Here is a 27486-nt window from a genome sequence, read left to right as displayed (position 1 = left end):
CCTAACCCGCCGTTAACCTAACCCGCCGTTAACCTAACCCGCCGTTAACCTAACCCGCCGTTAACCTAACCCGCCGTTAACCTAACCCGCCGTTAACCTAACCCGCCGTTAACCTAACCCGCCGTTAACCTAACCCGCCGTTAACCTAACCCGCCGTTAACCTAACCCGCCGTTAACCTAACCCGCCGTTAACCTAACCCGCCGTTAACCTAACCCGCCGTTAACCTAACCCGCCGTTAACCTAACCCGCCGTTAACCTAACCCGCCGTTAACCTAACCCGCCGTTAACCTAACCCGCCGTTAACCTAACCCGCCGTTAACCTAACCCGCCGTTAACCTAACCCGCCGTTAACCTAACCCGCCGTTAACCTAACCCGCCGTTAACCTAACCCGCCGTTAACCTAACCCGCCGTTAACCTAACCCGCCGTTAACCTAACCCGCCGTTAACCTAACCCGCCGTTAACCTAACCCGCCGTTAACCTAACCCGCCGTTAACCTAACCCGCCGTTAACCTAACCCGCCGTTAACCTAACCCGCCGTTAACCTAACCCGCCGTTAACCTAACCCGCCGTTAACCTAACCCGCCGTTAACCTAACCCGCCGTTAACCTAACCCGCCGTTAACCTAACCCGCCGTTAACCTAACCCGCCGTTAACCTAACCCGCCGTTAACCTAACCCGCCGTTAACCTAACCCGCCGTTAACCTAACCCGCCGTTAACCTAACCCGCCGTTAACCTAACCCGCCGTTAACCTAACCCGCCGTTAACCTAACCCGCCGTTAACCTAACCCGCCGTTAACCTAACCCGCCGTTAACCTAACCCGCCGTTAACCTAACCCGCCGTTAACCTAACCCGCCGTTAACCTAACCCGCCGTTAACCTAACCCGCCGTTAACCTAACCCGCCGTTAACCTAACCCGCCGTTAACCTAACCCGCCGTTAACCTAACCCGCCGTTAACCTAACCCGCCGTTAACCTAACCCGCCGTTAACCTAACCCGCCGTTAACCTAACCCGCCGTTAACCTAACCCGCCGTTAACCTAACCCGCCGTTAACCTAACCCGCCGTTAACCTAACCCGCCGTTAACCTAACCCGCCGTTAACCTAACCCGCCGTTAACCTAACCCGCCGTTAACCTAACCCGCCGTTAACCTAACCCGCCGTTAACCTAACCCGCCGTTAACCTAACCCGCCGTTAACCTAACCCGCCGTTAACCTAACCCGCCGTTAACCTAACCCGCCGTTAACCTAACCCGCCGTTAACCTAACCCGCCGTTAACCTAACCCGCCGTTAACCTAACCCGCCGTTAACCTAACCCGCCGTTAACCTAACCCGCCGTTAACCTAACCCGCCGTTAACCTAACCCGCCGTTAACCTAACCCGCCGTTAACCTAACCCGCCGTTAACCTAACCCGCCGTTAACCTAACCCGCCGTTAACCTAACCCGCCGTTAACCTAACCCGCCGTTAACCTAACCCGCCGTTAACCTAACCCGCCGTTAACCTAACCCGCCGTTAACCTAACCCGCCGTTAACCTAACCCGCCGTTAACCTAACCCGCCGTTAACCTAACCCGCCGTTAACCTAACCCGCCGTTAACCTAACCCGCCGTTAACCTAACCCGCCGTTAACCTAACCCGCCGTTAACCTAACCCGCCGTTAACCTAACCCGCCGTTAACCTAACCCGCCGTTAACCTAACCCGCCGTTAACCTAACCCGCCGTTAACCTAACCCGCCGTTAACCTAACCCGCCGTTAACCTAACCCGCCGTTAACCTAACCCGCCGTTAACCTAACCCGCCGTTAACCTAACCCGCCGTTAACCTAACCCGCCGTTAACCTAACCCGCCGTTAACCTAACCCGCCGTTAACCTAACCCGCCGTTAACCTAACCCGCCGTTAACCTAACCCGCCGTTAACCTAACCCGCCGTTAACCTAACCCGCCGTTAACCTAACCCGCCGTTAACCTAACCCGCCGTTAACCTAACCCGCCGTTAACCTAACCCGCCGTTAACCTAACCCGCCGTTAACCTAACCCGCCGTTAACCTAACCCGCCGTTAACCTAACCCGCCGTTAACCTAACCCGCCGTTAACCTAACCCGCCGTTAACCTAACCCGCCGTTAACCTAACCCGCCGTTAACCTAACCCGCCGTTAACCTAACCCGCCGTTAACCTAACCCGCCGTTAACCTAACCCGCCGTTAACCTAACCCGCCGTTAACCTAACCCGCCGTTAACCTAACCCGCCGTTAACCTAACCCGCCGTTAACCTAACCCGCCGTTAACCTAACCCGCCGTTAACCTAACCCGCCGTTAACCTAACCCGCCGTTAACCTAACCCGCCGTTAACCTAACCCGCCGTTAACCTAACCCGCCGTTAACCTAACCCGCCGTTAACCTAACCCGCCGTTAACCTAACCCGCCGTTAACCTAACCCGCCGTTAACCTAACCCGCCGTTAACCTAACCCGCCGTTAACCTAACCCGCCGTTAACCTAACCCGCCGTTAACCTAACCCGCCGTTAACCTAACCCGCCGTTAACCTAACCCGCCGTTAACCTAACCCGCCGTTAACCTAACCCGCCGTTAACCTAACCCGCCGTTAACCTAACCCGCCGTTAACCTAACCCGCCGTTAACCTAACCCGCCGTTAACCTAACCCGCCGTTAACCTAACCCGCCGTTAACCTAACCCGCCGTTAACCTAACCCGCCGTTAACCTAACCCGCCGTTAACCTAACCCGCCGTTAACCTAACCCGCCGTTAACCTAACCCGCCGTTAACCTAACCCGCCGTTAACCTAACCCGCCGTTAACCTAACCCGCCGTTAACCTAACCCGCCGTTAACCTAACCCGCCGTTAACCTAACCCGCCGTTAACCTAACCCGCCGTTAACCTAACCCGCCGTTAACCTAACCCGCCGTTAACCTAACCCGCCGTTAACCTAACCCGCCGTTAACCTAACCCGCCGTTAACCTAACCCGCCGTTAACCTAACCCGCCGTTAACCTAACCCGCCGTTAACCTAACCCGCCGTTAACCTAACCCGCCGTTAACCTAACCCGCCGTTAACCTAACCCGCCGTTAACCTAACCCGCCGTTAACCTAACCCGCCGTTAACCTAACCCGCCGTTAACCTAACCCGCCGTTAACCTAACCCGCCGTTAACCTAACCCGCCGTTAACCTAACCCGCCGTTAACCTAACCCGCCGTTAACCTAACCCGCCGTTAACCTAACCCGCCGTTAACCTAACCCGCCGTTAACCTAACCCGCCGTTAACCTAACCCGCCGTTAACCTAACCCGCCGTTAACCTAACCCGCCGTTAACCTAACCCGCCGTTAACCTAACCCGCCGTTAACCTAACCCGCCGTTAACCTAACCCGCCGTTAACCTAACCCGCCGTTAACCTAACCCGCCGTTAACCTAACCCGCCGTTAACCTAACCCGCCGTTAACCTAACCCGCCGTTAACCTAACCCGCCGTTAACCTAACCCGCCGTTAACCTAACCCGCCGTTAACCTAACCCGCCGTTAACCTAACCCGCCGTTAACCTAACCCGCCGTTAACCTAACCCGCCGTTAACCTAACCCGCCGTTAACCTAACCCGCCGTTAACCTAACCCGCCGTTAACCTAACCCGCCGTTAACCTAACCCGCCGTTAACCTAACCCGCCGTTAACCTAACCCGCCGTTAACCTAACCCGCCGTTAACCTAACCCGCCGTTAACCTAACCCGCCGTTAACCTAACCCGCCGTTAACCTAACCCGCCGTTAACCTAACCCGCCGTTAACCTAACCCGCCGTTAACCTAACCCGCCGTTAACCTAACCCGCCGTTAACCTAACCCGCCGTTAACCTAACCCGCCGTTAACCTAACCCGCCGTTAACCTAACCCGCCGTTAACCTAACCCGCCGTTAACCTAACCCGCCGTTAACCTAACCCGCCGTTAACCTAACCCGCCGTTAACCTAACCCGCCGTTAACCTAACCCGCCGTTAACCTAACCCGCCGTTAACCTAACCCGCCGTTAACCTAACCCGCCGTTAACCTAACCCGCCGTTAACCTAACCCGCCGTTAACCTAACCCGCCGTTAACCTAACCCGCCGTTAACCTAACCCGCCGTTAACCTAACCCGCCGTTAACCTAACCCGCCGTTAACCTAACCCGCCGTTAACCTAACCCGCCGTTAACCTAACCCGCCGTTAACCTAACCCGCCGTTAACCTAACCCGCCGTTAACCTAACCCGCCGTTAACCTAACCCGCCGTTAACCTAACCCGCCGTTAACCTAACCCGCCGTTAACCTAACCCGCCGTTAACCTAACCCGCCGTTAACCTAACCCGCCGTTAACCTAACCCGCCGTTAACCTAACCCGCCGTTAACCTAACCCGCCGTTAACCTAACCCGCCGTTAACCTAACCCGCCGTTAACCTAACCCGCCGTTAACCTAACCCGCCGTTAACCTAACCCGCCGTTAACCTAACCCGCCGTTAACCTAACCCGCCGTTAACCTAACCCGCCGTTAACCTAACCCGCCGTTAACCTAACCCGCCGTTAACCTAACCCGCCGTTAACCTAACCCGCCGTTAACCTAACCCGCCGTTAACCTAACCCGCCGTTAACCTAACCCGCCGTTAACCTAACCCGCCGTTAACCTAACCCGCCGTTAACCTAACCCGCCGTTAACCTAACCCGCCGTTAACCTAACCCGCCGTTAACCTAACCCGCCGTTAACCTAACCCGCCGTTAACCTAACCCGCCGTTAACCTAACCCGCCGTTAACCTAACCCGCCGTTAACCTAACCCGCCGTTAACCTAACCCGCCGTTAACCTAACCCGCCGTTAACCTAACCCGCCGTTAACCTAACCCGCCGTTAACCTAACCCGCCGTTAACCTAACCCGCCGTTAACCTAACCCGCCGTTAACCTAACCCGCCGTTAACCTAACCCGCCGTTAACCTAACCCGCCGTTAACCTAACCCGCCGTTAACCTAACCCGCCGTTAACCTAACCCGCCGTTAACCTAACCCGCCGTTAACCTAACCCGCCGTTAACCTAACCCGCCGTTAACCTAACCCGCCGTTAACCTAACCCGCCGTTAACCTAACCCGCCGTTAACCTAACCCGCCGTTAACCTAACCCGCCGTTAACCTAACCCGCCGTTAACCTAACCCGCCGTTAACCTAACCCGCCGTTAACCTAACCCGCCGTTAACCTAACCCGCCGTTAACCTAACCCGCCGTTAACCTAACCCGCCGTTAACCTAACCCGCCGTTAACCTAACCCGCCGTTAACCTAACCCGCCGTTAACCTAACCCGCCGTTAACCTAACCCGCCGTTAACCTAACCCGCCGTTAACCTAACCCGCCGTTAACCTAACCCGCCGTTAACCTAACCCGCCGTTAACCTAACCCGCCGTTAACCTAACCCGCCGTTAACCTAACCCGCCGTTAACCTAACCCGCCGTTAACCTAACCCGCCGTTAACCTAACCCGCCGTTAACCTAACCCGCCGTTAACCTAACCCGCCGTTAACCTAACCCGCCGTTAACCTAACCCGCCGTTAACCTAACCCGCCGTTAACCTAACCCGCCGTTAACCTAACCCGCCGTTAACCTAACCCGCCGTTAACCTAACCCGCCGTTAACCTAACCCGCCGTTAACCTAACCCGCCGTTAACCTAACCCGCCGTTAACCTAACCCGCCGTTAACCTAACCCGCCGTTAACCTAACCCGCCGTTAACCTAACCCGCCGTTAACCTAACCCGCCGTTAACCTAACCCGCCGTTAACCTAACCCGCCGTTAACCTAACCCGCCGTTAACCTAACCCGCCGTTAACCTAACCCGCCGTTAACCTAACCCGCCGTTAACCTAACCCGCCGTTAACCTAACCCGCCGTTAACCTAACCCGCCGTTAACCTAACCCGCCCTCCCGGGCAATCGCGATTCTTTAGATCGTATTGAACGTGAAACCACACCGCGTGTTACTTTGGTTGCAGTGCCATCTAGTAACGAATGCCCAAAAACGTTTATCGTTGTCTTGTTAGTTTTATTAGTTTGTTTAATTTTTTCAATTTATAATGTAATGACATCGTTTCAAATTAGGTATTTTTTATATTCCTACGGGAACGGGAAAATGTTCCCTAGAACAGTAACTGACAGGACACGGCAGAACACGAATCTTGCGTCCTGACTAATGACTGTTTTATTAGCGACGTTTTTTTCGTGGGTCTGGCTTTACATTCATGTACCTAAATAAAAATTTAAAAGTGTGGTTCCCGGGTGTCGTGTGGTTCCCGGCACCATTACAAAAAAGAATAGGACCACTCCACCTCTTTCCCACGGATGTCGTAAAAGGCGACTAAAGGATAGGCTTACAAACTTGGGATTCCTCTTTTAGGCGATAGGCTAGCAACCTGGCACTATTTGAATCTCATACATTACAAAAAATGCATAAATACATACAAAATACATAAAATACATTATAAATACATATACGTACATACATAAAATATCAAATTAGGATGACCCATAGTATAATATAAAATTTAAAAGTGTGGTTCCCGGGTGTCGTGTGGTTCCCGGCACCATTACAAAAAAGAATAGGACCACTCCACCTCTTTCCCACGGATGTCGTAAAAGGCGACTAAAGGATAGGCTTACAAACTTGGGATTCCTCTTTTAGGCGATAGGCTAGCAACCTGGCACTATTTGAATCTCATACATTACAAAAAATGCATAAATACATACAAAATACATAAAATACATTATAAATACATATACGTACATACATAAAATATCAAATTAGGATGACCCATAGTATAATATATAAACAACAAGGAGGTAAAAAAACAGGCTTGTATTTGTAACCTTGCTGAACTTTGCTATGGACGCCAGGGGGCGCAGTAGAAGCGACGGACTGACTGAGAACTAGCGACATCTAGTGGCGACGATCGGAATGAAAATGGTTGTTTGGTTGGACTTCGGACGTCTTCCAAAGGGTAAAAGTAAAAAAAGTAAAAAGAATTTATTCAAAGAACACCATAACAAAAAGACAAAAAAAGGAAACAAACATATGTACAAAAATAAACATGTAGTATGGTGGTCCCGAAAGGGTACCCCCTCAGCATAATGCTGGCTGTAAACAATATGCTACACGGCCAGCGCTGATCTTCCGGTGGTGCCCGGGTAGGCATCACGGATGTACGTACAATGAAAACAACAACAAAAAAAAAAAAGAAAAGAAATAAATATATACATATGTTTAATATACAAATAATACAAGAACAATATATACTTATATATTGCCCTTGCATTACTGCACCCACATTTATTCATATATATATATTCTTCCTGTACATAAATACACATTTAACATTAATAAGTTACACTAAATAAAACAGAAGAAGAAAAGAAAAAAAAATAACAAATAAAAATGAAATTAAAACAATAACACAACTGTCAATACTAACAAGGGAAAATATAAATTATAGTTTAGTTAGTATCTCGTAACACAAGTCTCGAACATACTTCGAGGCTAACTCTATATGTGTAATTAAAATTTGTCATGTATACATTAAATTAAATTGTGTAAAATATTTTTTTGTAAATAATGCAAAATTAAATCTAAGTATGTGCATGACATTTAAAAAGTTTCTTTTGACAAAGTGTTGTATGTGATGCTCGCCAGGAGGAATGAGAATAGCCAGTTTTAATGCATCTGCTCTGACAGATTTAAACCTTGACTTTTTTAAGTAGGTAGGTATATCAATTTATTCGTTCCTTCCGTTGCGTTCTGACCACAAAAATACCACAATCCAGTGTTGCTTTGTTTTAAAAACACAATAATTATTATTTGGAAAATTCCCTCTTGAAGACCACAAAATATCATGTTTTTTTTAGAAAAATACCAAAAGTGGTCCACGTGTGTGACGCAGGTCGCGTCGTTCCGCCGAAACTCCACAATTTAGTAAATTTTTCCGTAAACAAACGTTGATATTTTAGGTGCGTGTAGTTTTCCTCAACAACAAGTTGTAATGGTTTTCGCACCGCCAGAGAACCTCAGCAGCGCGTCAGCAGGCTCGCTCGGTGCATAATCACACAATTAGGTAGGTACTAGCTAAGTAGACTTTGCTTATGCAAAATTAATGCATAATTCGTAAGGCTGCTACATTTCAACCGAATCATTTATGTTAGAAGTAAGTACATACTTATTTAAGTAGGTACCATAGATTCAAAGAGTACCGAAAAATTAATGCATCTCACTCAAAATGTGCTATACTCGGGTCTACATCACAAACGTTAACAAAGCATTATGACTTACCTCATATTTTTATTCTTATCTTATCACTTGTACTTGGGCACTTACTACTAAAGTATAGCAAAAGGGAAGAGTGATCTATGGACGCCGTGGGAGGCGATAGATCTTCGAAGAACATTTCCAAAATATTTTGAACACTTTCACCACTTAAAGTATCGGACCTACAAGTCGTCTTCATGGATCCCGGGCTTTAAAATCATAATGATAGTATCGCGCACGGCCTGCAGACAGCGAGACAGATCGGCGGACTGGTTTTAACAACAAAAGCAGTGATTCTGCTTAGGTCACAATCTGTCGAGGTTGCAGTGCGAACCCGACTTCCTCATCGAGTCAAAATGCAAAACTGCTAAGTACTAGGAATGAATGGGCGCGCGAGAAAGCAAGGGACGGCGGGGTTTCCCAAGCGCGGCACAAAACCAACACGCGCCGCGCCGAGCGGCCAGTGCCGCGCCGACCGCCGCCGGGGGTGCATGTCTCTCGCCCGCTCCACGCTAATATTCTTTGTCAAGTTATTTGTTAATTAAAACTGCAACAATAGTGGTGTGATGAAGGGGCAGAGCAAGCGGTTTGTCGACCACCTGGGGAAGGCGTACGCGATGGGAGTGGGGAAGAAGGATGATGATATCGGATTTTTGGATTTGGTAAGTTTTTGAACATTATTTTTTCGGTTGTTTTGGAAAAAGTTAAAGAGAACTTAAATGAGTAAACTAATTCCTAAAACTATACTTATAATCTTATTGGTATGATAAAAATGTATTAATGACATTAATAAGTATTACCTATATCCAACCTGCGTTGAATAAAGTTCATAGGTTTACTTCTTACTTAAACTTCACTTATTTACTTTTATGCTGTAAGAAATAATTACATTTTTATTCTGCATTAAGTATGTAGTATTCCTCTGTTATCTTTAAACAAAACAATAAACACATCGAATAAGTACATATTTGCTGCAATGACTGGATATTAGTCAACAAAACTACCTACCCTTAAAAATATTTCTTTTTTTTCAACATCCTATTTGTTTTTTGTCTATTTTATAAGTAGGGAGTGTGAGAGTGTCAAAAGAATTATCATATCTTATGCCTAATTCATAATTTTATTTATCTACTAAAACTTTATGCACGTAAAATGTACAACAGGTGGACTTTATGCTACAAGGCATTTTCTTAATTGTAATATTTTACATAATTTTATTATTAATTATTTATTTTCATGGGAGTTTTATTTTTATTTAAAGAGTGAAACACCAAGAAAACAGCCGCCAGACGAACAAACCGACGATGCAGAAGTTTGCCATTTAGGAATTCCGCAAAAACATAATAAATAAATAAAAGAGAAACGAATTTTAACGCGATGAATTTCGCCTTTCATTAAATAAAAAGCTGCTTGACATTAGATTTTTGTAACTGCGGAGAAACGCAAAAATGAAAAACATATAGTTAGGTACTTATACCAAAGTAAGTAGGGACCTAACGATCTGATGTTATATTGATACATTGTATGAAAACTGCTTATTAGAGCTCGCGGAGCAGTCGTAGCTTCAACTCCATTAACAATTCAAAGCTCCTAGGTCCTCGTATCATTCTTCTGTTAGTCTGTCCTCGTAACATTTCAACCAATTAACAATAAATTATATCTTTCCCATAGATGTCTGAACTTGGGTTTCCTCTTGCAGGCGACGGGCCACCTGTCACTATTGGAATCTCAATTCCATCATTAAGCCATACAGCTAAACGTGGCCTTTCAGTCTTTTCGGAACTGTTAGCTCTGTCAAACCCGCAAGGGATATAGATGTGACTATGTGTATGTAGCTTATATAACTGGCCATATCTCACGGTGTGTAGGTCATTTCTCCTAAACTGTTATCAAATCGCGTGCGTGCTGTGAACACATTTCCGAGTCCAGCGGTCAAGCGGTGTTTCAAAGTCAAGGATATTTGTTCGACTCGCTGTTAAAATGCTAAACTCGTATTTTCTTATATGTTCCTTAACGTAATATAGGTACCTATGTGCTGATTTTTATAGTCATAGTAAACATTTTTTCTTTTTATAGTGTGGTTTATACGGTATTCAATTGAGTAGATACTTGAATGAATTAAAAAAAATAACTTTTCTAATTAATAGTTTATAATGTTATTATATCGTAGGTATATAATTTAATAATTAAAAAAACCACTATTCTAAATTATAGACTAAAAATCATTCTATGAAAGAACGGATTGATTCTGACCAGTGACAGACTCGCATCGCGGATGACATAACATTTGTGTGACCGGCTTCAAACGATGGTTCTCAGTTTGACCGGTGTGGTTGTATGTTTGTCCGCGATTATCTCTAGTTTCGCTGAATCAGTTTTGATGCGGTTTTCAGGAAAGGGTTTATTACACTTCGGAGGAGGTTTAAGAAGTTTAACCGACTTCAAAAATAAAGGATATCGATTGGAGGCGGTTCTCTTTTTATTATAACAAGTCGTTTTAAACATATCCTTATTATTTATTCGCTTGGTGTAATAGACCTTTTATTTTATTGCCGGCCAAAGTGCGGAGATAATACATGATCAAACGAACTTACAAGTGAAGTTCGATCAGTATTATATGAGTCACTTTTTCGAAGATATAGATAAGGGAATATATGTGTTTTAATACATATATTAGTTTAATTGGTAGTCCTTTTATTGTTCGAGCAAATCGCACACTATTAAGATTTTTTTTTTTTTTTTTTTTTTTTTTTTTTGTGTTGGTCACCCCATCTCGTTGTGCCCCACTCCGTGCCGCTGCGCCATCTTTAGCTCATTCTTTAGAGTTTCTCAATCTTTGGCAAAATTATACATGGGGCGCGGTTGGGTGGGAGCTTCTATATCTTCGAAAAAGTGACTCATATAATACTGATCGAACTTCACTTGTAAGTTCGTTTGATCATGTATTATTATTTCGTCACTTTGTTCGAAGATATAGATAAGGGAATATATGTGTTTTAATACATATATTAGTTTAATTGGTAGATGTTTAGAGATAGATATTTTGCCGAAAGTAAACACAAATTAAAATAATCAACTTATTTTTAGATCAAAATGTGCTGTTATATTCATAACAATACTAATACATTTTTATTATTTAATATAAATGCAAGAAAATTAATAAGAGACCGAACAGTTAAGAAAGTGGACCAGGAAAACAAACTGATTGAGCAAAGTTATTCGAATCGATTAGTGGTCGATCATAGAACTTAGCAAATGTACTAGATGCTGACGTCCAACCCGCCGTCCTGCGTATCACATCAAGAGAGACGCCCGCGCGCTTGGCCGCGGAGGTGGAAGCGTGCCGAGTGCTGTGCGCACTGAACATCGACACGTCCACCCCGCTCTCGGCTAGGACCTGCTTGATCCAGCGCGCGATCGTCTGGCTTGTTGCTGGCTTGTGTGGTGGCTTGAACGTCAATAACAAGTTTTTTACACTGTCGTTTCTTAACTGTTCAGTTCTAGAAATGTAATCTTTAATAGCGGTAGCTGGACATATGTCCTTATTGTCATGGAAAAAAGGGAGAATCAACAAAGGTTGAGACCGACCAGGGCCTGAAGTTTTTATAATATCAGAAATGATTATTGTAATATTGTCAGAACAAATTTTTATATTATGGATTTTGATTAATGACAGCGTTTGTATTCGGTGAGCTGTACAAATTGCTAATAGAATTGCCAATTTCTTTGATAATTTTTCCAATGAAATTTCGTTATGTGGTTTCCACAGAGCTATATGATTTAAAACTGACTGGGGATCCCACGTTCCTATGTATTTTGGGACAGTGGGTCTCAGTTTATAAACTCCTTTAAAAAACCTAGAAATAAGATTATAATTACCTAAATCACAATTTAACAATAAACTCAATGCAGATCTATGGCTATTGAGTGAACCGTAAGCTGCACCTTGATTATAAACCTTTGTAAGGAATGACAAAATGACAGACTCTGAAGGAGTATCATAAGGATTTAAATTTAAATCATTGCAATATGACCACCATAATTTAAATGTGCAGCCATATTGTTGTAAAGTATTTTGAGCTAATGAAGACAACATTATATCTAGAGCTTCGTCCGGGGTACCTTTCCTTAACAAAGCTTCCCGGAGAGCTTCGCTACACCCAGGGTAAGTTTGAATTGTTGTCGTTTCCTGTAAATGAAATTTACGAGATGATCATCGGCTTTGAAATACAAAATACTGGAGATGCACATGTCTTTTAGAAATGGGAACCATGGCTGTGAAGGCCAGTAGGGGAAAACTAATATGCCTTCTGCTTTGTCTGCTTTAATTTTATTTAGGCATTTCGGTATGAGACTAAATGGAGGAAATGCGTAAAAATAATATGGTTGCCAGGTAAAAGTAAAAGCATCGACTGCGAGGGAATCTGGGTCTTGTTTCCAGGACGCATACATTTGACATTTAGCATTGGCACGAGAAGCGAAAAGGTCTATGTCAGGTGTACCAAAAATATCAGAAATATTACGAAACGTTGTATTAGATATTTCTAATTCCGTATCTACATTTTTATTACGGGACTCTTGGTCAGCCTCGATGTTATCTTTAGTGTTGATATAGGAAGCATAAAGCCATATCTTTCGGTTCTCGCACCACTGCCAAATTTCTTTGGAAATTTTATTTAAGTGTGGAAACTGAACTCCACCCATACGATTAATGTAACTTATAGCGGTGACATTGTCACATCGTAGCAAAATGGCACAATTATACAAATCTCGGGCAAAGGTTTTTAATGCAAGGAAAGCTGCTTTTAGTTCTAAATAATTTATGTGGAAAAGTATTTCATCAGATTTCCATTTACCCCCTGTTCGTGTATTATTACAAAATGCTCCCCAACCTTGTCTAGATGCATCGGAGAAGATCTCTAAAAGAAAAGTGGGTTTTTCCAACTGATTTTTAGAGGTAAAAATATTATGAGACCACCAGAGTAGGTCAGGTAAGATTTTCTCCGAAGGAGTAAATTTTGCCTTATAGTTATTATTGTGTTTGTGTAAAGCTATATGCTTTTCTCTTTCTAGAGATTTTGTATACATCCAGCTATAACAAATAGCTGGGCAAGCTGCTGTCAGTACACCAATTAAGTGTGCAAATTCTTGTATAGTAGATCTAGGTAGCAATAAATATTTTTGAAGGAGGGTAAAAATATAATTTTGTTTTTCTAATGGTAAACTAATAGACATTTCTACAGAATCGAAAACGAAACCCAAATATTTGCATTTTGTAACGGGTTGAAGGTTACTCTTTTCATAATTAATAACAAAACCGAGGCATTCTAAAAGTCTACATGTTTCAAGCACGTTTTGTTGACATTCCTCCCGACTAACTCCCAAGCAAAAAATATCATCAAGATATGCCACTGATTTAAAACCGCGGTATCTTAGATAACCTACAACTACCTTTATAATCTTTGTGAAGGTTCTTGGTGCCACAGAAAGACCATATGGCATGGCATTAAATTCATAAGTAATTAGCTGAGAATTTTCTTCAAATTGGAATCGCAAATATTTTTTATGACTATGATGAATTGGCACTAATAAGTATGATTCCTTCAAATCAATGGTAGCCATGAAGCAGTTTTGAGAAATCAAAAGGGCTGCAGTTCTGTAGTCTTCCATTTTAAAATGCAATTTTTCTACAAATTTATTGAACGGTTTTAGGTTCAAAATAAATCTACTAGAACCATTGGGTTTTGGTACCAAAAATATGTTAGAAATAAATTGGTTTTGAGAGGGTTCACAAACGGATATGGCTCCAAGATCTAGTAATTTTTTAATAGATTTAGACATTTCTATCCTTTCTTGTGGTAGCCACTTTGGCTGCCTACCTGTCATCATCTTTACTTTTTTACAAAAGGGAATTTTGAAACCATAACGAATCCAATTTAAGACGTGTTTGTTTTGGGTAATATTACACCAACAATTGTAAAAAAATTGTAATCGACCTGAATGTACCTCTATGTCCGAGGGCTTGCACGAGGAGGCTTGTTCCAAATCCTGGATGGGTTGAAGTTGCTCTGTGCAGACGTGGATCTCGTCGTATAAGGATTCCTCCTGGAAGTACCGCGCCCCCCCCTGCTTGCCACCGAGCGAGAGGGGCCTTTCGAGTTTCCCTGAGATCTAGTGGGACGAGAGGTAGACGATCCTGGTGCAAGTTTATTATCCGGTTTTTTTATTTGAGAACCCTGTTTCTCAATAGCTTTTGACGCCTTAATCTTATCTGGTAAATCAGCGCCGAATAACGTTTCGTCGCGATCAGTGTCTTGGATGAGGTTAAGGAAAGATTTTTCTAAACCTTGGGTTAGAGACTTTTTACGGGTCTGGGACTCAGCTGCGTGAAGGTCTGATAAGATTCTGCAGGCATCAGATAAATATTTTATAGCCTGTATTTTGTTATCGGAAGTAAGCAAAACCGTCATTGCCCTATTTATGGCTGTTAGACCTATGCCTAGTTGCTGTTGACCATTTTCAATCTTTTTATCCCGCGCGCGGGCAAATTCGGAGACTGCAGCATTGATTTCTGGGTTTAAAAGGGGGGCTCTAAATAGTTTACAATTTTTAGGAATTGCGTATTCTTTTAACAATTTATCTTTTTGTTCCTTTTCAACCAGGCCTTTACGGAGAAGAGGAGCCCATCTTTGGGCTAAGTCTGGGTGAATGTCCTCTCCATACGCAACTTCCTCTTGAGCGGGTTCCCCTAATGCCATTAGTATATCAGGATCTAATGAAGACAAAGGCTGATCATCGGTTTGAGGGTCATCTGGCAAGGGCACGGCCTGATCAGGAACCTCCGGTTCGATATTGGCAGTGTTATTGTCAGCGTTTTTATTATATTCGATATCTAAAAATAACAAGACAAAATATGAGGGTAGGAATAAAATCCGCTGAACTTTTACATAAGGTTAACTCACGGTTAACTCGATTGATAAAAATACCCTTTGGTTAACTCACGGTTAACTCTAGGGCTCTTATAAACTTCTTGGTTAACTCACGGTTAACTCTGAAGTTTCAAGGTAATATGTAAGAATGAATATTTGCTTACCCGACATATTGTCATCATCTGATGAATCAGAATAAATAATAACACGTTTGCGGCGCTTAATTTCTTCATTTTGAAGCTTCTTAATTTTTCGTGAATAACGTGCAATTCTATCCTCTGCACTACGCTTCGGCATTTTCGACGTAAAATAATAGTAGTACGACGTGTGCGTTCCGTTGCGCGCACAATAAAAGAATGAGCTAAAGATGGCGCAGCGGCACGGAGTGGGGCACAACGAGATGGGGTGACCAACACAAAAAAAAAAAAAAAAAAAAAAAAAAAAATCTTAATAGTGTGCGATTTGCTCGAACAATAAAAGGACTACCAATTAAACTAATATATGTATTAAAACACATATATTCCCTTATCTATATCTTCGAACAAAGTGACGAAATAATAATTATGTTTTATAAATGGTTGACTCTGTTGCCATGGTATCATCCCCACTTAAACTTATCCTACTCATACGAGCTCGTCATTCCGCCAGCTTAAAACCAAAATTCCCATTTTTTGTGGGAATTTAATATGTGAAAAGTGAAAATGACAGACGGACAAACTTCCGCATTTATAATATTAGTGAGATGGACGCTTACTAGTAGGGAATCCTGGGAAACGACTACATAATTAATTGCAAAGAAATCAATAATCAGGAAGTTACGAAAGCGTCAAGGCTGCATCTTAGCTTTGAAATAGTTCTGACCTAGACTCGAGAACACGAGATGTTAGAGGAAGAATTGGAACAAAACAATGTTTTTTTTTGCTTATTATATACCCTTATAAATATAAGAGGAGCTCAAGATATAAGATGTTTGCCGTCCCCGCATCGTTTTATCCGCCTTCAAAAAAAAGATGGTTCTCAGTTTGACCTGTATGCATGTGTTTCTCCAACCGGTTTGCCCGCGATTATCTCGCGTTTCGCTAAACTGATTTTGGTGAGGTTCTCAGGAAAGTGTTTGTTACACTTAGGAGGAGGTTTTATAAATTTAACCAACTTCAAAAAGAGTAGGTTTAGGAGTAGGTTTTTCAAAACGCGATTATTTTACAAATATGAACAATATCGTGAAATGGCAGATATACACATACATAGATATGACACAAATATACAGCTTGCAAAGAAAAGACTTTAACGAGTCCAAGTTAAGGCTTACGGGACACTAACTCAGTGATACGAGTATATGTAGTTAGTCGCATTTTACGGCATCCATGGGAAAGAGATGGAGTGGTGTTATTCTTTTTCTATTGGTGCCGGGAACCACACGGCTAATAAAATAACGGGTATATAGGTAGATAAACATCGTAGAATGAAGAAACTGAATGAGTTCGTTTTCCGGCTCGACCAGAGAATGTGTGTATGCATACGGGTGACATTTGCAGGTTGAGATTCCCTCCTCTTTTCAAGAGGGGTATTCGGAGAATATTTGTCTTACCAACACGATCCTGCATACTTCTTCCGCTTCTTCACGTTCATTCATTTTTGCAAGCTCGTCGACTTAGGTTGTTCATAAATTTTAGAAACAGACTTTTTTCTCTATTTAGTAGTAAAATAAGAGCAGTGTAATCCTGACCTCATTACCTCGGTGACACCTAACAAGCATGTGTACACCGCATGGCGAGTCACCGCGCGTGGCCACGTGTATGCGGATAGGGATTCAAACGCTTGACCTAGCTCTGTAGCGTAATTTACTAAGTTCACTTTCTAAATCAGTGGTTCTTAACCGGTGGTCTGCGGACCACTAGTGGTCCCTGGAGGCATTCCAAGTGGTCCGCGAATGTGGCGTGATGCAATGAGTCGAAACAACGCGACCCGCATGTGCAAACGAGTCCGACGGCGACAAGCGGTGCACGAGGGCGGGGGCGGGGGTTTCGTTCCTTATGTATGATTAAAAATATGATTCCTTAAAAAATTGGCTTTATTCATGTGGTTACATGGAACATTAAATAAATTTTATTTTATAGCTTTGTCATTGTTATCAATTAAAATCATTTTCCTGTCACATTGTCATTGATCTGAACGTTAACGCGAACCAATGACGTAGATCCACCCAGGTAATGTTTAACCGTCATCTCCACAACTGGCCATAGGCCTCAAAAATAAAAGCTTGTCAAAACAACACATTTTTATTATCTTATACCTGTCCATATTATCATTGAACCAGGAATTCAGAAGTTAGTAAAAAGTATGCAGTCACAAAAATCACATTAAATTAAAATCTGTAACTTTTAAATTTTTGCTCAATAATAAATAAATGAGTGCTAATTATAAAATTGTGCGTGTTTTCTTTATCATACAAATCCTTAATTTAGGAAAACTAACTGGGTGGTCCCCGGCAAGACAAACATTTGGCAAAATGGTCCCTCATGACTAAAAGGTTAAGAACCACTGTTCTAAATATTTTCAACTCCAAAGTTTTGCAATTCTGTCCCTCGTAGTAAATGTATTTGTACGCAAGGATTCTTCTTTTAGGCGACCTGTCGCTAAAAGAATCTCAATTCTATCATTAAGCCAAACAGCTGAACGTAGCCTAGTCAGTCTTTCCGTCTTTAAGCCTGCAAGGTATATAGACGTAATTATGTGTATGAATGTATATATGCACGCAATTTGTAAAACCCGTACATTTTTGAGTCTTAGAATATTCTCCAACGCACACCATTTCTTCCTTACTTGAGCTATGTTCTTCTTCTCATATTATCTTCATTATTTATCATAAATCGTTTATCACTTCCTAAATTGAGTGGTAGATTGTATTGGAATGAGCCGGAAACCGGCTGCAGTAACGAGCAATATATCGCTGCAACAATGACCACATCACCGTTGACACCTGACCGCAGATAACACGCTTCCGTCTCAATCTCAATCTTGCGCGATCTGAATGACCGATTCCTAGTTCCTACTAAAGATAAATATCTACAGACAGTTTTTATTGTTGTCTAAATATAATTGCAGAACCTTGCTTTCACTCGGGTAGGGACATTCGGACTGACATTCTAACCTGACGCCAGATCTAATAATTAAGTCAGTGAAGTTATTTCTCATTCGATTTGTGTACACATTGTTAAAGATATTATAATTATATAACTAAATTATACTAATAATAATAAAACTATCTTATTAAAATAAAATATAAATAAGTGAAATACCTACAGTACGGACTAAATGTTTTTTATTTGAATTCGGTCCCGAGAGGGCTCCCGTCTCGCGGCAGCATTCCCGCGCTGTTCCCACCGGGTGAAAATAATCTATTAATTTCTATTTATGTGAATATATTACTAAAACAGTAGGAAAGCGTGTATCTATAATATTTGATTATGTAAAAATATTGCACAAAAATTTGAAAATATTGTCTGTTTGTTTGTATACGCTAACTTCCAGAACTATTCTAGACGGATTAAGTAGTTTTAAGTCTGTGCTCAACTTTTATTTCTTTAAAAAAATATAAATTTATTATAACATCTATATCCCTTGCGGTGTACACAGAGTCTGGAGTCTTGAAAGACTGATAGGCCACGTTCAGCTGATAGGTTTGATAATAGAATTGAGTTTCAAATTGTGACAGGTTGCCAGCCCATTAAACCTACAAAAGGTATCTCAAATTCACAAGCCTTAGTCACCTTTTACGATACTTATTCTTGACTTTTATAGCAAAAAATTGTTGAACAAAGCCGTGTCAATATTTTCGTAGTCAGTCATTAGTTCACCAACGCGGTGAATTCGCAATGAACCAGAACTATTGGTTCAAGTTCAAGAGTGCCTCGCGCATGCGCGGACGTTCACCTTCACGCCGACAACTTACGTCTTATACTGCTGCGGGGCGGACAGAGACCACTTCTACTAAATCAAGGAAAACCTGATTAATTATTCAGATTTTGTTCGAGACTAGTAATTACTACCATAAGGCATTAGTAACTCTAAGATTGTAATTTGAAGAGCAATAAAGTTGATACTACGAGTATACTGTAGTGAAGAGTGGTCGGCCGCGGGTCGAGCGTCGGGAGCCGCATAAATTATGTTGTCCAATAATAATTTTGTTATAAATTTTTAGCTTTTGCATACAAATTTTCGCATAACTGGTCTGAGGCATCATTGATTTTTGGCATATGGCAAAACGCGGCATAACAGTTACGCTAGATTAGGTTTAGTGATGCTTGGAATATTTTGTAAGCTCAACATTATTCTGCCATTATACGGTGTGCTGCTTATCATTAATGACTAAATTTTTTATGGTAATATAAATAATGACCCTTCTCAGGGACTTGTAACCCGGTCTGGGTCAAATAATAACATAACACAACGCGAACGAAGTCGCAGGCAATAATAAATGGTGTCCTCCACCTGGCCGGCGGGCGGGTTCTTGACCGCGCGGAACCAGCTTCGAGTCTCGGTCAAACCTGTTCGCTGCGGCTGGCATGTGCTTGTTGTGCTCGCATTTAGTTCGCGACGCGAATGTTAATGTGCTTAGTGATGAGAAACCATGAAGCTTTTGTCGCTGATTTAATCAGTTCAAAGTCACAGAGCTGCTGACTGATAAACAATTTTAGAAAAACGCAGAATTAATTAAAATACAAGCGGGTTGTCTGAAGACTGCGCGCTGGCGCGACCAATCAAAGTGGCTGGCGGACAAAATTTGTTTGCCGTGGGTACCAAGCAAAAAGTGACAGTGTGTGCCAGTTGCTTCTCTTCCCGCGCAGAGGATTGGTCGAGTTACACTCGAAAAGTTTAAATCCGTGTGGTTTCTGGCGCTTTAGAATAGAACCACTCCATATCTTTCCCATGGATGTCGTACAAGTCGATTAAGGGATAGGCTTATGAACTTGGGATTCTGTAGTAATGGAAAAATTTGTTATATACTTGTACCTACTTATGTTATGTACAGCAGCTGCAGGCTGAGATGGTCGCATAAACAAATAATTAAAGAGGGCACTGACTTGTTGAGTCCCGCGGGAAGAGAATGTTTGGCGGGCGTTGGAAGCCGCTTGCGTACTTTCCCCAGTGATTGTGTCGCGATACGAGATTTTACCGAAAAATCGCAAAAAGCGAAATCCCCGCACTTTGGTTAACGAAAACCAGTTGGACCACGTCGTAAATGAATCATTTGATGCTAATTGATGTCGGTTTGCCCCGAGTTACTGGTGGCGAGTTCGCCGAACGAAATCTATTTGTCAACATAAATACTTATATTTTTATAGGCACAGCTAAATTTCTTGTTTTCATACATACATACATACATATAATCACGCCTATATCCCTTGCGGGGTAGACAGAGCCAACAGTCTTGAAAATACTGATAGGCCTCGTTCAGCTGTTTGGCTTAACAAAAGAATTGAATTTCTTTTGTTCATTCATTCCTTCATATAGGTAATAATATTTATGTACATACATACTTGTGTTCGGCTTCATCCGACGAATGAGATATGACTTCTTGCGTCTCTCATCGCCGATTCATATGTTTTTGATTAAGTCAAACAAAAATACCTACCATTTTAGAAGAAACTGTTAATCGCCGCGATAATTCAGTCCCGCGTCGTATAATGTCAGTCACTCCGTTTCTCGTCACAACACACGCTTTCCCATTCATTGTATAATCACTACGCATTATAAAAGTCTCCCATTTCTTCTGTATGTAAGTGTTAATTTCAGAAATTTGTGAACTGATTTTGTTTCTGTATTAAATATTGAAAAAAGGTTTTCTTTAGAAAGGTTTATATCTTAAAATTCTACCCGTGAGGAGCCGGGGCGGGTCGCTAGTTAGTTAAAATACCCAGAACAACTTATTTCATTGATGATATTAAGTTTTGAAGGCGTAAACTTTAGCAAGATAATTTATTTAAGGATAAAGTAATTTTACAACTTATTGTTTAAATCCCGGAAGAATCATATTTCGGAATATTGAAAAGGTAAACAGTTAAAGTGATGGATAAAAAAATTAATAACAATAGTAGTTTTACTGAGATTTGAGGCAAATTACTGAGATACAAGCTTTTGCACGCTATTAAATGTGCGCAGATTATTTCATTCGAAGTTGTATTCCGTTACATTTCAATCACGTCTATTTGCTCGTGTTATACGAGTTTGTAGGATAGCTCCGTGTAGGTCGAGCGGGACCGCGCCTCCGCTTGCGTGAAATTAAAAGTCTTAACAAATATGGAACCTATGTGCTAAATCCAGCGGTCTGAGATTTATGTTGATTTGACAGTCAGTGTTTCCTTTTATATATTTATTGATTTCCGTAGAGAAAACAAGACAAGCAGGAACCGTGGGAGTGAAGAGATGTAATGCCCTGCCTATTCCTCCGAGAAAGAGTCGTGATGTAAAACTTACTTGTACTCGTAATAAAAAGTCAGAGAAAGTAGTAATAATTAACAATATTTGTTACCTTATTTACGCGAAAGTGAGACTGTTTGTTTGTTCCGTTTTCATGACTTAACAAATTTATGATGTTAAGCCGTGTGGTTCCCGGCACCAATATAAAAAAGAAAAGGACCACTTCTTTTTCCCAAGGATGTCGTAAAATGCGACTATGGAATAGGCTTATAAAATTCGGATTCTTGTAGGCGATGGTCTATTAGCAACCTGTCACTGTTTAAATCTCAACTCTATTATTAATTAGCACAGCTGAGCGCGGCCCGATTGTGAGGTGTGTGTACCCCATGAGGCAGAAATACTAAACAACATATTTTTACCTCTTTACCTCCTAGAGTCTGTTAAAAAGGGCGTTTTAGCGAAAGACTAAGTCAAGAGTAACTAACCTTACCGAAGACAGATTAGCTCGTAAGGAAGTATTGATGAATGTGGACAAAATATTTTGATCAAATAAAGCAAAATTTATACTTTACCACATAGCAACAAATAAAAAAAATTACGTGCCGTGTGGTTCCCGGCACTATTACAAAAAAGAATAGGACCACTCCATCTCTTTCCCATGGATGTCGTAAAAGGCGACTAAGGGATAGGCTTATAAACTTAGGAATTCTCTTTTAGGCGATGGGCTAGCAACCTGTCACTATTTGAATCTCGGTTCTATCATTAAGCCAAATAGCTGAACGTGGCCATTCAGTCTTTTCAAGACTGTTGGCTCTGTCTACCCCGCAAGGGATATAGACGTGACCATATGTATGTATGTATGTATAAAAAAAATTACAGAGAAAAGGCATGAATTTCGGACAGAAAGATGCGCCGGAAAAGAAGCGTGATCATATTTATGTAAAAAGAAGTCACCGCGCTCATAAAACGCAAATATATGATCGTCTTACACTAACCAACTTTCTTATGTTTTTATTACGAACTGTACGTAATTCGAGTATCCAACACTCATCAAGCGATTTTAAACTCTTCTGTTCAACGTTAAGAGCTAATTCGGTTTTTTTGTCGGTAATTATGAAACAGTAAATAGAACGCTTATCAATGTATAAAATAACTGATTTGCTATCCACACCGCGGCGCGGGCGGCGCTGGCGGGCAGTGCGGGGTCTACTCGCTTCCTTTAACATTCATGTGGTCATTTCCCAATCCAATTTGTAATTTTCTTGTAAATTACACGTGACAGGAGGCGGGCTAAGAAATATTTTACAAATTGCATACAAATTTTGGAAATAAACTGTTTATTGGTCAAGTCAGTCTTTGCGAGACTGTTGACTCTGTCCTGGTACTTACCGTTTGTAATTTTCTCACTCACTGTTTTTATTTTTAATTTTTGTAAATATACTATTTATATTATGTATGTAATGGTATTACGAATATTATTAATAAATTATGCTGAATATTAATAAAGTCGAATCGAAATGAACTATTTATATTGTAATCCCGTAGTTGCTACCACCTGCGCGCCCTACAAATCGCATCATTTGCGGCCCTTCACCGATCATTGGTTTACAGATGACATTATTACGAGTATTCCCATTTCTATTGAGCACGTGCGAGAGGCGAGGCTTCGGGCACAAGCTAATATAAATAATCCAATAAATATCTAGTTAATCTCTGTATAAGGAAAACGTTCGCGAATATCAAAACAGCTGTTAGCAACTTGTATTTTATGTCGACATTCCGAGATTCGAAGCTTTTTCCTGCTCGTGTGTGTGAATCCTAATGGCAAGCTCTCTGGCGCGCGGGGACGGAGGGCGAGCACGCGGGCGCGGTCGCTACAACAAATGTGATCTCATTGGTGAGAAAGTATTAACAAATAGGGTGAATTGAACCAAAGCTTTGTTTTTTTAAATAATAACTTTGTTATAATAATGTAGCTTTTGGTATCGAAGCAATTGATTCTTCTTATAGGCGATGGGCTAGCAACCTGTCACTATTTGAATCTCAATTCTATCAGAAAGGCATAAAGCCAAACGTGGCCTATCAGTCTTTTCAAGACTGCTAGCTCTGTCTACCTCGCGAGGATTATAGACGTGGCTATATGTATGTATTGCCATGACATCCTGCCTTTTTGAAATGACGCAGAATGACGTTAGTCATTCTCTTCTTCTCAAAGCCTTAATACACGAGAGGACATAATGAAGTGTTCCGTGCGCCAGTCGCGGTCACAGAGCCTTCATTAAATTCCCCTACACCTGAACTCGGCTTGACTCACCGCCGCGCACAAAGCAGTATGACTAAAATGAGGCAAAACTAAAGACACTTTAATAAATCTTAATAAATTAGTCGAGTTTCTAAAGGACCATATTTTCCTTTATATGTGGTACGAGGCATCAACAGTACCTAACCAAGTAAATAATAAATAAATATACACGGAACGAATACACAGATCGAGTTAGCTTCGATGTAAGTTCGAGATAATAAATACTTATATAGATTAACATCCGAGACCTAGATCTTAGAAAGTTATAGTTGTGTGGGCGACTGACGTAAAATGCATTAGCCCATAGTATGTACATTCATACCATCACGCCTGTCTCCCGCCGGGGTAGGTTAGGTATACTATGGATTTCCACTTGCTACGATCCTAACTTGCATTAAAATTAGATAAAAACATAAAATTCGCTTCTTCCTCGGAGGGGTAGGCAGTGGTTCTTCTTTTCACTTGCCACGATCCTTCGCTTCATTCACATTCATAATTCCCTTTGCAGGCTCGTCAGTACTCTTGATCTCACGGTCTAGGTCAGGGAAAATTGACAATATATGATTATGATTAAATTACGATATGATTATGTTTAGGATAAGTTATAATTTATGTAAAGAAACTTTTTACAATTAACCGGCGTTTGCACGCAGTTACTGAGATGAAAAATAAATACATACATTTTAATTACGTCTTTATCCATTACGGGGCAGACAGCCAACAGTATAAAAAAGACTGAAAGGCCACGTTTAGCTGTATAACTTGTATTAATTTTGAATTATTTGATTTTATGCAATTAGCCTTCTAACGGTTCAGTCATCAAAAGTGCATGTAGGTATCTTATATTATCACAAAAATAAAAATAAATAAATAATACATTTCCTGGAAGTTTTAATCCTGAATTTTAGGAAGCTTCCGCGTGACTAAATGTGTGGATAATATCCACTTCATTATCAGACCGCTTTCCTCGCAAACTAGATCGTCGATTGGGAAAAACCACATGCAAGTTAGTCATTTGTTTCTGAGCTACGAGTATAGTAATGTGATAGTGTTGTGATGCTAGAGCTCAACACATCATGCAAACGTCATGTCTATATCCCCTGCGGATTGACAGAGCCTACTGTCTTCAAGAGTGTTAGGCCACGTTCAGCTGTTTGGCTCAATAATAGAATTGAGATTCAAATAGTGATAGGTTGCTAGTCCATCGCCTAAAAGAGGAATACCAAGTTATATACTTGGGATTCCTCTTTTAGCATAGGCTAATAAGGGATAGCCCTTAGTAGTTTTCGAAATCCTTGGGAAAGAGATGGACTGGTCCTATTATTTTTTCTATTGGTGCCGTCAAACAACCCCCGGTGCCTGGAACCTCTCGGCACCGGTGGGTGTTTGACGAATATTATAATGAAATCTCTTATAGAAAAAGGAAAACTAAGCCTCACGTGTCCCAGTGGCCATGCTGCGATGTCCTCACCTTCAGCATCTCGTTACGGCCACGCCTAGCCGTTATCAGTAATTGCGGCATTGTTGGTGGCGGCAAGGATGGCAGAGAATACCCGCTAACGAGAATTATTCTAATTATTTTCTTAGATTTTCGTACCTCTGAATTATTTTAAAGTTTTCTATTAATATAATACACTTATCTTCTTTTCCAAAAATTCCCACAGTCCGCAGTCACGACGTTTTTATCGCGCGAAAAGCTATCGCTGTCCCGTTTCACGACATAATAAAAAGCGAAACTGCGATAGTTTCTCGCGCGATATTAAAGGCGTCGCGCGTGCCATGATGCGGGCGCTAAGGAAATTCCGTAGTATAAATGTAATTACATAAATACATACATATAATCACGTCTAAATCCCTTGCAGAGTAGACAAAGCCAATGGTCTTGAAAAGTCTGAAAGGGCCACGTTCATCCATCCATGGGAAAGAGATGGCCATTCCATCTTTTATCTCTTATTCTTTTTACTATTGGTGCCGAGAACCACACGGCACACGGTATAAATATTATTCTTGTTGGTCGCACAACCGTTACCTTTCAAAGATGTGAAAACGTTGAACAAAGTAGCCGCTGACAGAACCGCCTTGTAAATATTTATTGCAGTACATAGTTTTTAATTATTTTGTCCTTTAATCGCCTCCTACGACGGAAGAGATGGGGTCCTATTCTCGCCTGCCGGAAACACATACGTTTCCGTCTACGCCATTACGTATAATATAAAACTAATAAATCTTCGTCGCGTCACATAATAACTGCAAGTTATTACTTGCAGTTTAAGTATTCATAACGACGCAGAAAATGATGTATTATGTTATGCAAAGCGTCGATCATGTTTATTAAACAGGCGGTCACCTGTGGTTTTACCTCGTTCATTTTCCGCGGTACATTTTGTCTTCCTCACTAACAACTTACCTTCATCAAATCAGAGACGTTCTGCAATAGGTCAGGTCAAGAGTACCCGAAACCGACGAGCTAGCATTAAGAATGTGGATGGAGCTAAAGAAGTATGCAGGGATCGTAGCAAGTGGAAAGATGTAGTCTCTGCCTACCCCTTCGGGAATGAGGCATGATTTAAGTATGTAACTACATTAGATTCATTGCCTTAGTCATATACTTACCTTTCGGAGTATTCGGCAGTCTGTCTGTTGAGGATAATATGTATTCAGATCTTACTCTTCCATACTTTAGAGGAATTCCCGCGGGAAGGAAAAACCACAGGATTTTAAGTTTTATACTTGATTATTTGCATTAAAAAATAATGTCTAAAAGTTTTATTAAGATTTTAGTAGGAGGGATCTTATTTATTAATGCCTAAAATATAAAATAGAAATATAAACTTAAAAATCTTATTCTAATTTATATGCTACTCGTACCAAAAGATTCCACTCAGCTTTATGTCATCACGTGGTCATGACGCTGGTTTTCAGCGGAAACTTTATAAAACTGTCCGATGGCTCGACGTGTAATGACAAAACAAAAACAAATTCTATAATTTATTGATTGTAGCCCCTGCGCGGTTCCCTGTAAGTGCCATGGAGGTTCAGCGCTTTGGTTTACCTGTAACGTAGTATTTTTTATTATTAAATATTCGCCGTGTGGCTCTCGGCGCCAATAGAAATAGGACCACTCCATCTCTTTCCCATTCACACATCCAGTTGCTTGAATGTGCAGGTTTCCTCACGATGTTTTCCCTCTCGGTAAGAGCATATGTGTGTCAGTGTATTAAATATTCAGATTCCACGATGGTATGCCATCGACCGTGACGGCGGCTACTCGCGCGCCGCATCGCCAGGGTTTCCCGCCTCGCGCCGCGTCACTGACGTCACTCGCACGAGACCATACCGACCGCTGATGCTGACTCATCATAACATATAACGGAATGGTTAATTAATGATAAAATAGTAGGTAATTATTATTATTTTTTTGCTGGTCGGGGCTAGCATATTATGGCGTGCGCGACGCCGACTTTGTCGCCCGATGAACTATTGATGTTTCGCTTTTTATTATGACGAGAAACGAGACAGTGATAGTTTATCGCG

The 27486-nt window shown here is 41.8% G+C and overlaps 2 protein-coding genes across 2 annotated transcripts in view; one reads left to right on the top strand and one right to left on the bottom strand.

Annotated features, from left to right (window-relative positions):
* Window positions 1-8779: 8779 nt before the first annotated feature.
* LOC106138897 (multidrug resistance protein homolog 49) overlaps window positions 8780-27486 on the top strand; it is a 43825-nt gene continuing 25118 nt past the window's right edge. The window contains exon 1 of the mRNA XM_013340188.2: window positions 8780-8963. Coding sequence (XP_013195642.2) covers window positions 8868-8963 — 96 coding nt within the window. The 5' untranslated portion in view covers window positions 8780-8867. The remainder of the gene's footprint in view (window positions 8964-27486) is intronic.
* On the bottom strand, window positions 14310-15562 carry LOC132903805 (uncharacterized). Its single transcript, XM_060953032.1, has 2 exons — window positions 15395-15562; window positions 14310-15193 (listed from the first exon to the last, which is right to left on the bottom strand). The coding sequence occupies exons 1-2, from the start codon at window positions 15525-15527 to the stop codon at window positions 14310-14312; spliced, it is 1017 nt and encodes a 338-aa protein (XP_060809015.1). The 5' UTR covers window positions 15528-15562.

Source organism: Amyelois transitella, chromosome 30 (genome assembly GCF_032362555.1).
Source record: "Amyelois transitella isolate CPQ chromosome 30, ilAmyTran1.1, whole genome shotgun sequence".
Classification (NCBI taxonomy): Eukaryota; Metazoa; Arthropoda; class Insecta; order Lepidoptera; family Pyralidae; genus Amyelois; species Amyelois transitella.
This window is presented reverse-complemented; position numbering and strand designations above follow the sequence as displayed.

What these genes read in the sequence shown, in the direction of transcription:
- LOC132903805 (XM_060953032.1), bottom strand. Translation starts at nt 15,527, where the DNA reads ATGCCGAAGCGTAGTGCAGAGGATAGAATTGCACGTTATTCACGAAAA. An exon ending in AGATGATGACAATATGTCGG is followed by an intron (nt 15,194 to 15,394) that starts GTAAGCAAATAT and finishes TGTTATTTTTAG; the next exon opens with ATATCGAATATAATAAAAAC.